The 13,637-nt window shown below is 37.4% G+C and overlaps 1 protein-coding gene across 2 annotated transcripts in view; it reads right to left on the reverse strand.

Annotated features, from left to right (window-relative positions):
* The window catches only part of LOC150096897 (type 2 phosphatidylinositol 4,5-bisphosphate 4-phosphatase-like), a 46,908-nt gene that overhangs the window by 7,379 nt on the left and 25,892 nt on the right, over positions 1-13,637 (reverse strand). The window contains exons 6-8 of one of the 2 annotated variants that reach the window (XM_090408442.1): positions 12,464-12,554; positions 11,182-11,236; positions 1,274-1,613 (exon numbers count right to left, since the gene is read on the reverse strand). In XM_090408442.1, the coding sequence (XP_090264568.1) occupies positions 1,501-1,613; positions 11,182-11,236; positions 12,464-12,554 (259 nt within the window). In that variant the 3' untranslated portion in view covers positions 1,274-1,500. Of the gene's footprint in view, positions 1-1,273; positions 1,614-11,181; positions 11,237-12,463; positions 12,555-13,637 lie in introns of those variants that run through there. The other variant, XM_090408443.1, reaches the window with a different exon arrangement.

The raw sequence follows: 13,637 nt of genomic DNA on the forward strand, positions 1-13,637 counted from the left end.
AGTTTATGAATAAAACTGGACTAAACTACAAGTAAGTGCGCTAAAAAAGTGCCAAGGTTTGTCTATCGTTTTCTGTGTGTACAATGCTTCACTAACCATTCTGAAAGCAACGAAAACACGGCAATTTTCAGCAAGGGCGTTGCTAAAAAAAATAAGCAAATAAATAATACCTTATTATTATTATTCCTCCTCTCCTCTTACCGTGCAGTGTCAAGGATTTTCTACACCGCTACCGTATAAGGTGGTTAGCTTTATGCCTCCCGGTGTGTCTTATGTCTGTATGTTCGTGTGTTCACGGGCCGATTTGCCTGTTCTGGAGAATGATAAACCCGAGTTTTCTGGTGAAACAATTTCCTACTTCCGTATGAGACTGGCTAATTCACCTTTGGTCGAAAGAGACCAGATAAAGGTTCCTCACGTCGGGAATCGAACCCAGGTCTTTCCGACCAAAGGGCTTCGTCTATAACGATTGAGCTACGAAGGCTCATAAATAATACCTGGAGTTTCGTAATTCAGCCTGTAACGATTATGCCCTTTGCTTGGAAAGATCCAGGTTCGAATCCTGCTTGTGATACCTTCATAAGGTTTTTCAACTAAAAGTGATTTGTTGTTCGGGCTTATACGAGAATAGCATATTTTTATCTCGCAACACATGCCAGAGAACACACAAGTTACAGACTTAATACACTACCCTCATAGTCTTAGTTCCTCCGCAGCAGTTCTGTTTTGGAAGGAAGGTGGAACGTTTACAGTTCGTTTGATTTTTGCTGCAGAGGAGAGATTGAAGGACATTAGAATCATGGGAAAACTTTATCTATGGCATTTTGAATTTCAGACTTAATCTAACAGATAAAGATATTTCTAAACACGTTCTAGAGGGGAAAAAAGGAAATATCTTGCAAAGACAATATTTTTTTTCTCAAAATTCCTTTCAGTTTTAGAAACAGTCCGAAAATAGTTCTTTAGTCCCTCCCCTCCAACACACGCGCAAATATTTTCATAGCACTCGAGGATTGTGTCACTCACACAATCTCTGGCAATGCGTTTATTGACCGCTCTTTTCACCCCGCAAAACCAACAGAGCCTGAGTTACTTCCTCCATAAATCCAAAGTGACCATCTTTTCTTCCTAAATTTTTAGTGATCACGTAATTCAACACAATATTAGAAATCAATCTCTGACGTACTTGATGGCTTTTCATCGTTTTAGCGAAATTGCTTAGAAATTACAAATGCAATCAGCATTATAAAAAACGAAATCAAAGCCGAACACGTTTTTGGATTAAGAACAAGAAATGTTTTATTTGTTGTGAACACATAACCATTTTATCCTCGGCAAATCATGTCCACGTTATCATACGGATGGAAACACAAACGAATCACTAACGAACTGAAGATGTACATCCTCGGCTTGCAATCACTCCAAGCGATGAATTTATCTTCGGTTTTAAACATCGCAGCAGTCCACGGGTTAGCCTTCTTAGGATGCGAACGCCACCATTCAAGTATATTCCAGAAGCAATCCATCGGAGTGATAGCTTTCGATGGTGCTCACTTTGAGGTTAAAGTAGAAGATGATTAGTCCAAGGAGCACCACAAGACCCACGTACGAAGCTAAGAAATAATAAAGCAAAAATTTAATACTTTCAGCGACTTAATCTTTTGATTACATTACCCTAAGTGTACAAATACAGTTGATACTTTACGCATATATATTTGAAGTTATTTAAAGTGTGTAAAATTCGAGAGTAGAATACGTATATATAAAGGAAAGAACTATTTACTGACAGAATAATTGCAATCAATTAATTACAACTTAGCGATAGTGAACAGGAAGAAGTCAACTCTGAGAGAAGTCATTTCCACGCACACAGTCGTTACATTCTTGCCTTTTAAAGCGATGATCACCCAAATATTTAAGGCACTGCATCCATCCTACAGTGTGACATATTCTACCGGAAGCCAAGGACAGTTGATTCCTTCATTCACGACAACCACGGCATGATCTACTCAATGATTACAAGGATTTTAGAATAATTCTCTGTACGTCATCAGTACTGATCGGATGCATTTGAAGTATGATAGCGAATAATGAGGAGTGTAAGAAAAATGAAGGAGCGGGTGTTGTACGGTGATTCAATAGTAAGAAGTGGAAGTGTAATAGATGAGAGTTTGACAAAATCGTACTTACCAGGTGCGAAAATTACGGATGTAAGTGAGGCTATAGAGCGCAAAAGCAGAGGGTGAAAGAAATCATAATAGTGGCAGGAACGAATGATTTAAAAGGTGAAAAATTTGCTATGAGAGAAGACTTGAAGGAATTACTAGAGGTAGCAAAAGAAAAGAGTGAGCGAGTTAAGATAGTGAGTCTGTTTCCGCGCTATGACAGAGAACAGTTGAGAAGCAGGGCCATAATTGCAAATGGCTCTATGCGCAGGTTATGCAGGAGGAGTGGTGTGGAGTTTGTGGAGTGAGTTTGATGGGCGAAGAACTTATACAAGATGGGTGGTTTGCATCTGAATGGATTTTGTGTGCGGAGACTGGAAAAAGTGTTGCTGAATGAAGTGAAAGTGGATGTGCAGAATCAGGGAAACTAGAGCTATTGGGGGGGGGGGGCGTAGATATACAGACATCAGTGAAACGATTGAGTGTAAGAATGTGTATAATATGCCCGAGCTAGTACGAAGGACAACAAATCAGAATGGGATAGTTAGTATAACGCATCAAGATAGGGGTGGGAATAACTGGCTTCTGCACTTCATGTATACTAATGCCAGTAGTATTAGGAACAAGAAGGAAGAATGTTTGGCCCTGGGTGGCTCTTCCTGGCCACAGGTTATTGGCATTAGTGAGACATGGCTGACAGAAGATGATATAGCTAGTGGGATAGAATGTGAAGGGTATAGTGTGTTCAGGAGGGACAGAGAATAAAATGGGGAAGGAGTGTTATTGATGATAGCAGATGAACTGCAGCCAAGGAGAATAGAAGTTGAACTGCAGGATAGTGAAAAGAGCACTTTTGAGGCTATTTGGTGTGAGATTGAGACTAGCGGAACAAAATATTGTATATATAGTTAAGTGCTGCTTTCGACCTGGTGATGGAATAGATGATGGAGATAGTATGAATAAGCAAATAGACGCAATGAGTGGAAGGGGGTAATTATTATGGGAGATTTCAACTATGGTAACATTGATTGGAAGGAGGAGAGGACACGTGGGAGGAAGGAATTGGATTTTATGCAATTATTAAGGGATAACTATCTGAGACAGCATGTAATGGAATATGCTAGGGGTTCGAGAGTGCTTGACCTATTAATTGCATCTGAGAATTTGACTGTATTGAATATGACCACGTTGCCACCAATCGGCGAGAGTGATCATAAGGTCTTGACCTGGGAGGTGGCTAAATGTGTGGAATTTTCAATTAAGACAGGGTACATGTGGACTTACCGGACTGGTAAGTATGACAAGCTTAGGAGATTGCTTGGTTCAGTGCCATGGCATATAAAACTGCAGGGGCTAGAGGTTGATAGTGCATGGGAAGCGGTAAAGGAGCGTTTGAAGGAGATAATAGCTAACTGTATACCTAGAGTCCGGATAGTAAATCAAGTAGGGGTTAAATGGATGAATAACAGCATTAAGCTTGAGCTGCATAAAAAGAAACAACTGTGGAGGGAATTTAAGGAGAAAGGTGACTTGCAGGCCCACGAATAGTATAAAGCATAGGCCAGAAGGGTAACGAGTGTGGTAAGAAAAGCAAAAGCGGATTATGAATGAAAGGAAATTAGCCATGCAAGCTAAAAAGAATCCCAAACAGTTTTTTCGATATGCTGCAAGTAAAAGAAAAAATGTATGCGGCAGAATGATTTTAAGGAATGCCGATAGTAGAGAGGTAACTGAATCAGTTGATATAGTAGAATTACTGAGCGAGCACTTTGCAAGAGTATATCATGCAGGTGGTGATATTGCAGGAATGAAGGAACCAACAGTGGTGAATGAAGTGGAGGTGAATGGTATATTACAAAAACTTGATGTGGATACATCTGTGGGATTGGATGGTATACCAGCTCGGATCTTACGTGAAGTGGCTAAGGAATTGTCAATGCCCTTGCCCATTTTGTTTAATTTGAGTCTCGGGTCTGGGTTAGTTCCGAGGTAGTGGAAAGAGGGGGAAATAGTTCCACTGCATGAAGGAGGTTCCAAGACTGCTGTTGCAAATTACCGACCGATCAGCATATCAGGAGTCGTCAAGGTTTTGGAGAAAGTAGTCAAGAAAAAAATACAGGAATGGATATATGAAAATTGGATACTGTATGGGAGACAGCATGGTTTTGTGAAGGGTAGATCATGCCTCAGTAACTTGCTCACGTTTTATAACAAAGTGACGGCTGAACTAGATAAGGCTAATGGGTTTACAGTGATTCTACTGGACCTTGCTAAGGCCTTTGACAGGATACCACATGGAATTCTAATCAGTAAACTGCAGCATATAGGAATTGATATAGGGTTGGTGAGATGGATAGGAGGGTGGTTGATGGAGAGATATCAGAGAGTAGTTTATTCAGGAGTAGAGTCCAAAAGACGGCCTGTGACTAGTGGTGTGTTGCAGGGTTCTGTTCTTGGACCGCTACTGTTTAATTTGTTCATTAATGATATAGGAAAGGATCCGAGAGGAACTGTTCATTTGTTTGCTGATGATGGAAAGTTGGGTAGAGCCAGGGCCTGCTGAAGCGGGCATGCGGTGTTTGCAGGCGCCGCTACGAAGAGGGCGCCGCCACCGGGGCATGGTTCATAAGTTCATTTTTAAGAAACAAAATTTTTATCATAAATACAAAAAAATTCTTAGAATGATCAATATTAAAATAAATAAGGCCGGATACTCCGAATAAAAATTTTAAAAAATTGTATATTGCCGCCTCTTTGATCAGCCAGCTGCTTACAATTTTGCAGCGAGAGCAGGCTAAACTTGCCTGCAGATGTTGCGTCGACTGCAGGCTATCTAAAGTGAAACGGTGAACAGTTTTTATGCGCAGAAACGAATTTTCGTATAAAACATTCGTTGCTAGTTAACCAGTCATATGGTACACATCTCAGTAGGCTACTGACAGTAGTGCAGTGCAGACTGTTATTTCGTCTCTGTGTCGTGTTGTGTAATAATTTCTTGTGGGTATAAAATAGAAATGGAATCAAAAATTTAAAAAAAAGTTATCCGGTGCACAAAATCGTAAGCGTCGTGCTGTGAAAGAAGCAGCTGGGGTTCTTAATAAATTTGTTAAAATATTAAAATATTCTGATGCAGATTGTAACCAACTCGATACATCAGAAATCAGAGTTGAAGAACCGTGCACATCATCCAGTTTTCATTAAAGTACTGTTGCAACTATTGAACAAGATAACAAGACGCATGATTTAAGTGAAAAATAGTTAGGAGAAGATTTAGTTGTAGTTGACCACGAAACTAACACATTGTTAGTCTCTGTAAATTTAAAAGATCCAGGTGAATGGGGAAATATTGATGAAAAATTACGAGTTGTTTTAATTGAAATGGGGTCTGTTCAAAACAAAAATATAATATATCCCAGAGATACATATGGTCGTAAATTTGGCGACACGTATTATAATAGAAAAATGGAAAACGGGGAGCTCGTGCCAAGAACATGGCTCATTTATTCCGAAACTTTAAATTCTGTTTTTTGCTTTTGTTGCAAACTTTTCGCACCTACTGAATCAAGCAGTCCTGTAGAAGGCTATAACGATTGAAGAAATGTAAGTACAACTTTGCATAGACATGAGACTAGTTTAACCCACATAAAAAATTTCTTGAAATGGAAGGAACTTGATAAAAATTTAAAAAATAAAACTACTATTGATTGCCAGAGTCAAAGCATGTATGAAATGGAAAATAAACATTGGACGAGTGTTTTAGAACGCTTGATTGAAATTATAAAATTCCTTGGTAGCCAAAATTTAGCTTTTCGCGGATCATCTGATAAATTATATGAAAGGAATAACGGCAATTTTTTAAAATTAGTCGAACTGCTTGCGAAGTTTGATTCCGTTATGGAAAATCATGTTGAAAAGACCCTACAACGAAACAATAGAGTACACTATTTGAGTAAAGACAGTCAAAATGAAATATTGGAAGCTTTAAGTAACGCAATCAGGGATATTTTATTATCAATTCGAAAATCTAAATAATTCCATAATTTTTGACTGCACACCTGATGCAAGTAAAACAGAACAAATGACAATTATTATTCGTTTTATTTCCTGTGACAATGGAATTGTCAAGATCAGAGAAAACATTTTAGGTTTTGCAGATGTATCAGATTCCACAGGACGTGGTTTATGTGCAACAATAATGGAACAACTGGAAAAATGGAACATTACCACTGAAGACATGCGAGGTCAAGGGGCAATGGGGCAAATATGAAAGGAAAAAAATATGGGCTCCAAAATTTGCTTTTGAACAAAAATCCTCGAGCTTTTTACGTGCCATGTGCTGCTCATACTCTAAATTTAATCATTAACGATGCAGCCAAAGTGAATACAGATACAATTAGTTTCTTTGCAATTATTCAAGAAATATACAATTTCTTTTCATTCTCTTACAAACATTGAGCAATCGTTTTAAAGTTCGTAAAAAATTAACATTGTAACTGCCATCAGAAACGCGATGGGAAAGTAAAATTAATGCAATACGCCCTCTACGATATCAGTTAAGAGAAATTTACGATGCACTTTTTGAAATTTTAAATAATGAAAATTTTAATAAAGAAACTCAGCATGAAGCACAAACATTATGTATTAAAATAAAGGACTACAAATTTATTTGCTCTCTTATAACTTGGCATGATTTACTTAACAGAATAAACCCTGTGAGTAAAATGCTTCAAGACAAAAAATATGAACATTACACTTGCTTTCAGATACAAATTTTAAAGAAGTTCTAAAAACGGCAAAATAACTGAGTGAAGAGGTGGATGGAGAACAAGAATTTAAAATTGGTACGGAAGTTCGACGACGAAAGAAGACACGACAATTTGACTATGAGCATCATGACGAAATGCCATAATCGCCAGAAGATAAATTTAGAATGAATGTGTTTTATACACTTCTAGACGTTGAAGTGTATAAAACGCATTCACTCTGTGTGAATGTGTTTTATAATGTGTTCGTTAATAGAACGTTTTGAACAACTAAAAACATATTATGATGATTTCAATTTCTTGTGTAGATTACTACAAATTAATAACGAATATATACGAAAAAATTGTGACGATTTAGAGATTCTCTTGAAGGACGGCGACAATAAAGACGTAAATGCAATAGAGCTATATGACGAGTTATGTGCTTTCTGGGATATTTTTTCGGAAGGATAATTTAAATATTCAAAACTCTTTCGATATTCTTAATTTTATTGTGTCCAATAATTTATCTTTACCTAACTTTTCAATTGCTTTAAGAATACTATTAACCTTACCTGTTAGTGTAGCGAGCGGTGAACATTCCTTTTCCAAGTTGAAATTGATTAAAACCTACTTAAGAACAAGTATGTCACAAAAAAGGCTTGTTAATTTGGTGTTAATAGCTATTGAAAATGATGTATGTGCGGAATTAGACGTTAAGACCATTATTTCTAATTTTGTGAATATGAAATCAAAAACCCTAAAATTTTAATTTAAAAAATTTCAAGTATATTTATGTAATTTAACTTATTTCCTGTTATTCTGTAAAGATGTTATTTTTTGAATGTTCTAATTATTTCAGAATTCTTTTCTTATTTTCTCATCTATCTTGAGTTTCTTTTATTTTCCTAAAAGATAGTTCCACTTATAAAAATTGTTAAAAATTTTTTACAAGTTACAAAGAATTTAGTAACTTGTAAAATGCAAGAATGTTTTAAACTTTAGTTCAAATAAATTTTAACTTTAATTAAAATTCGTTTTAATTTTCTTAGCGATTCTGGTCGATGAAAAGGCTATAATCCCTGTATCATAATAGTCAACGATTAAAGTGAAGTGGCTTTATCAAAATTTGTTTTAAATTTTGAGAATTTTTTGAATATTCGGGTTTTTAACGATTATCCTACCTAGTCAACACCCCCTTGTTCGTTACATTTAGCGAACCAACGTGTGGCTGTTCTGTCAAAATTTATTTAAGAAATTTCAAATAATTTAAATTTTTATTATCGTAAAAGAACCACACACGCCCGGATCGTTACAGAGGCGCTTAGACAGAAATTGCATGCGGGCGGCAAAGACCCTAGCGCCGGTTCTGGGTAGAGCAATAGTGAATGCACGTGATGTGAAAATTTTTCAGGATGATTTGGATGGATTGGAGGACCTTGCTATGGAGAATGGATGTCAATTTAATGTGTCAAAGGGTAAGATTATTCATTTTGAGGTAAAAAGATTAGTAGCAGTATACCACATTGGTGGAACTGTACTCCAAGAGATTGACGAAGCCAGGGATTTGGGAGTGTTGGTGGATAGGAAGTTGAAGTTTAGGGGCCACATTGCAAAAGTGGCTAAATCAGCTCATCAAATCACTTGGTTGCTGAAGAATACTTTGACGAGCAGAGACAAGCAAGTTATTGTTCCTCTGTATCGAGCCTTGATAAGACTCCATCTTGACTACTGTGCCCAGATCTGGACGCCAGGGTTTCTTCTTGGTGGAGAGGAGGTGGAGAGGATCCATAGGCGAGTGACCAAGATGATAGCAGGACTATGGAATGAACCTTATGAGAACAGGTTGAAGGTTTGTGGGTTGCAGAAAAGGGGTGATATGATTGAGACATTCAAATTACTGAAGGGTTTCCATAAGATTGAGAGGATATTTTTCAGAACAGGACTGGTGGTGGGAGGACTAGGGACCATTCATGGAAACTGGGCAAGAGTGTGGTTAGCAAGGGTGTTAGAACTGGATTTTTTACTTGGAGAGTGGTGAATGAGTGGAATAAGCTGCCAGTGTTTGTTGTGGGTACTATGACTGTGAACGAGTTCAAGGCAAAGTATGATAGATACTGTGTGAATGTTGAATAGTTGTTCTTGACATGATGTTTAGGCCTCCCTAGATAAGTCTAAGGACTCCTTGGAGTTGCCCGTAATAATAATAATAATAATAGTCGAAAGTGGCGAATATTGGGAATGTTTTTTTAACATTCTACTTAACAAGAAATCATATTCTTGTTACTTATAATTTACTTTGTAACTACGCAAAAACTTGCTGTTGTTATCGTTCTATCACTACATTAAATTTAAAAACAAATAGAATGATTGATTGACTGGGTTAGTATTTTAGTAGGCTCAATTTTTTACGAGATCAATTGCAGTGCAGAATTCGTCGCCATTCCCAAATACATTGACAGTGAAATGCTTGCTGATGTCTTTGTACCATTGTCCATTGCGAGATTAGCTAGCATGCTCTGCTGTGATCACATGATAAAATGTTTAAGAAATGCTGCCATGGGAGAACTGTATTTTCAAGAAATTTTGTAGATTCAAGAACTGTATTCTTTAATCTACTTCAAGTTCTTGAAGTACACGACGCCATCTTGGTTTTCAATATAATATGCAACTTTCTCGCAATGGGATGCACAGAATAGTCACCCAGCACGAAAACCTGTATGTAGATAATGATTAATTCTTTCCTTACTGCAAGATTAAACTTCCTCAGTCCTATATTAGTCCATAAGTGGATTCTACTGCTGTTTTCTGACCTGTGTTCTTAAAGGCATTCTTTATTATAACCCTCTGCATGGTGTCTTCTGACACACACAAACACACTCCACGTGTGAGATGACAACACTACGCAACATAAGCCAAAGGTTCTATAATTTGGCTTAGTTTCTATACTCGGTATAATGTCCGAATTTTTTATTAGAAGCTTGAAGTGTCCAAAAACTCAAGCCTCCAGAGCGAAAGTTCCTTTCTACCCCCATTTTTCATAAAATGGGGGGTTAGAAAGGACTCAAGTAAAGAAAAATGGAATAAAATAAAATATAAATTACTCTAAACCTCTCAGATCTGTCAGAAAAGTTTAACACCTTTTAGTTAAAATCCCAATGATGTTCATTTCCATCTTCAATTTTCCACACCACAAGCACGTTTCCTAACAGTTACTCAGCTACGAGCTTTTCAGTGATTGCTCATTTCAATTTACACTTCCTCATTTCATTTATTTCATCCTCACCTCATTTACTTTACACTTCTCTCAGTGGACATGTCTATTTGTGCACTCATTTGCTCCGGTCAGAGAAAGCGTCTCCAATCTAAAATCGCCTCTTAATCAGCAAATTTCTTCGTCCATTCTCTCAAATTCGCTTGCCATCTCTGTCGGTTAGCGACCAACATTCTGAAAGTTTTGAATCTAGATTTCCTTCATTCCAATTTCGCTGAGAGCAAAGTCGTCTTCCTTGGATATTTTAAAGTTCGCAACTCCAAATGGCTTGCTTTTTTTCCACCTACACTGATTCAACAGGTCGAAATGGTGAGGCATTTGCGTCACTCACAGCCTGTCAAAAATTGTTCACGTGCTACCAGAATGCCAATTAATCCTAACTACTCTCTAAAAGTGTTGATGTGTTTTCTGTTTGTACTCTAATCAGTTCGAGTCAAACAATTATTATTGACTATTGTTGGCTTCGTTTTCTAGTTTGTCGGATTTTGTTTCCAATCTTCTGATCCAAACATATTTATTCAATTGTCTCTTCATTCTTTCATTTATTTGATTGCATCACCAAAAGGATTCTTACTGGTTTGGAAATATTTATCCCCATCACACACTTTAAATTCTCGATATGGTTCTTCAAGAAGTTTACTACGACTGCTCAAAAGAAAATGTAAACATATTTGTCCTTTGACTAAGTAGCCTAATATACTTTGAGATCAACAAGTGTGTATGTGTATTTTGAAACTATTGCTATAATCATTGATCAGAACCGTTTTTTTCATCGCCATAGACACGATTGGGGGGGAGGGGTCGTTTTCTATTTTCTTGGCACTCGGAGTGAATAAACTGCATGTGAATTTTCGGTTCTCTTACGCGATTTGTGGGTGCTATGATGACTCCTAAAACTGCTGAAAGAAATGCAAATTGAATTTGGCTGAAACAGACTTAGCAAATAGGTTCATATTAAGTCACTGAGATGAAATGAAAAAAAAGTGTTGTGTTTGCTTACGGATATAAACAGCATAGATTCCCACGCAAGTCACTGCACAGTCAATGGTGTCTGCCTACAATAAATAAACAAATAAATAAATCTTACAAGCATAGCTTTGATCTTCATTCATTTAAAAAAAAAATTCAATCTGACTTGAGATTAAATTGCTTAAAACAGTTGCAAGATATCTACTTAAAACTTGGGGAGAAACGAATAATATGCATGAAGTTGTTACTGAAACCAGGATGTCGGTTCCAGAAACAACTTTGTTAACGGTCATCATTTAAAAGCCCATTTTGAACAGAATCTCGTGCGCCTTTCTGTTAGGCGAAACCAGTATCGAGATCTCTTCGTTTAATGCAATGCAATCATGCTGCCTCTTGAAGCAGTACAACAACCGAGTGGTCAGCTGGACCATCAGCCATCGAAAACACTATCTTCAGTGTCGAATCCATTTTAGCTGGCAAACCGAAATGAACTTCGTTGTCGATGGCTTGATTGAACCAAAAATCATTCTGCTCGTGAAGAATTGGCTTTGCATTCACCAACATACTTCGTCGGCCTACCTATAAATAGCTGTGTGTATGTGTGTGCGGCGAGAGGGGAATATATAGTCCAGGGCCTACAGTCCTCGATGAGCAATATAGTTTTGTGCTCATTCATTTATCAGCCTTACAATTCTTTATTGCTTCGGACAGTTAAGACGGTTGGTTTCCAAGGCTTTTACCTGTTCTCAGAAAAGTAAACACGAAGGTGAGTACTGATCACTCAGCCCAAGAAAGTTAATCTCAGAAATGAAAAATATCACTATATGGAAAAAATACTCTCATCGACTGCTTCGCTATTACACTGATAAAAGGTGTTAACTTCCGCATTAATTAGATTCCATAACTGTATTTAGTGTTGTTGATCTCAATGCATATTTACAAACATCTTCCTCTACAAACAAATAAACGAAACACTCCTACCGTTCTAATGATCCATAGCTAACAAAGCGCCATCGCTAAAAACTTTACACAACGATTGAATTATTAAAATCAATAAAATAAAATTGTTGAAGAGGTACCACGATATCGTTACATATTATTCTGTTGGAGAGATGCTTGAAGGAGTACATCCCTCCAGTAGAATTGTGCCTTCCCCCACAAAAAAAGTAATGCTTTACTAACCATAGGACTTCTTAGAAGTGTTGAGGGTACCTTCGTACAAGATTATTAATCTATGATGGGAATTAATCTACGAAATGCGGGCTTCCTGACTCACGTTCTATAAATGCAATGTTGCGATCAATGATACTCACCGTGGTAGACACAGAAGCTCCCAACAGCGCTAGGAAACAGATGAGGTAGATCATTCCATTGATGACTGCATGTCTCCGCCCAACCACAGATCTGCGAAGAAAGTGTAAATTTATTTTTAAAGGGAATTTAAAGTCTCTCTCTCTCTCTCTCTCTCTCACACACACACACACACACACACACACACATCATGGTGCCGGCCTGGTTGGTTGCGTGGCTAGCGTATCCGCTTGGCTCCAACCAGCAGGCTGCAGGTTCGAATCCCGTTGTGGGCATGGATGTTTGCGATTGTCTTTAGGTGGTAGATGGAGTTCATTGCCCAGCGTGAGACCACTGCCCTACTTATTCAAATATATACAATATATGTGAACTAAGAACACCTGAATAACATGATAACATTTATTTTAATTGACAAACGCGATGTTTCATCCTAATTGCACAGGATTTCTTCAGGTATATTCATACAAACTAGTAAATTAATAGACAAAACAGTACTAAGTAAGAAGACACTGGTGTTATTTTTAAAATATTTCTAAGTGTTCAGAACGTTGTGCGTGTTTACGCATTCACGTGCTCTTGCTTAGCTATGAAGGCTACGATGTACTCAGACAAGTTGATACTTGGTTTGATATTTAAATATTTAAGATCTAATGCCATTTCCAAAGATTCTCATCTCTCCGTTGTATCATAGCAACGGTGTAATAGTTCCGATTTGTCCCATAACACTTGATGCCTCATTGGCGAAGCGGTTATAGATCTACTGAAGAGAGCACATTGATGACAAAGCTGAGGCTTCATTCCTATGGTATTCAATATCTCGAACGTGTTTTTCAATACGTTGTTCACTTGATTTTTTCTGTCTGTCCATAGTAAGATGACCGGCAATCGCACCACAGCCGATAAACACCCGAATAATGAAGTGGGTTTGTGGTGATCGGTCGATGATGATATGTACGAATGTATTAGGTTTGTAGATGCCTGTTCTGGGTGAAAATCACATAAAAGAAAAATAGATAAATAAAAAGTATAGATTATAAATATATAGAACAAATAAAAAAAAGGCAGAAAGAACGACACAGACTAAAGTATAGGAATTTTAGTGGAATAACGTTTTTATTTTCAACTGTGCTGTTTTTCTATTAGCGGAGAAAACAAAGATGAGTTGCTCTTGATGTG

This window comes from Typopeltis vanoorti, chromosome 18, assembly GCF_054136105.1.
Source record: "Typopeltis vanoorti isolate ZY-2024b chromosome 18, IOZ_Tvanoo_1.0, whole genome shotgun sequence".
Taxonomy (NCBI): Eukaryota; Metazoa; Arthropoda; class Arachnida; order Uropygi; family Thelyphonidae; genus Typopeltis; species Typopeltis vanoorti.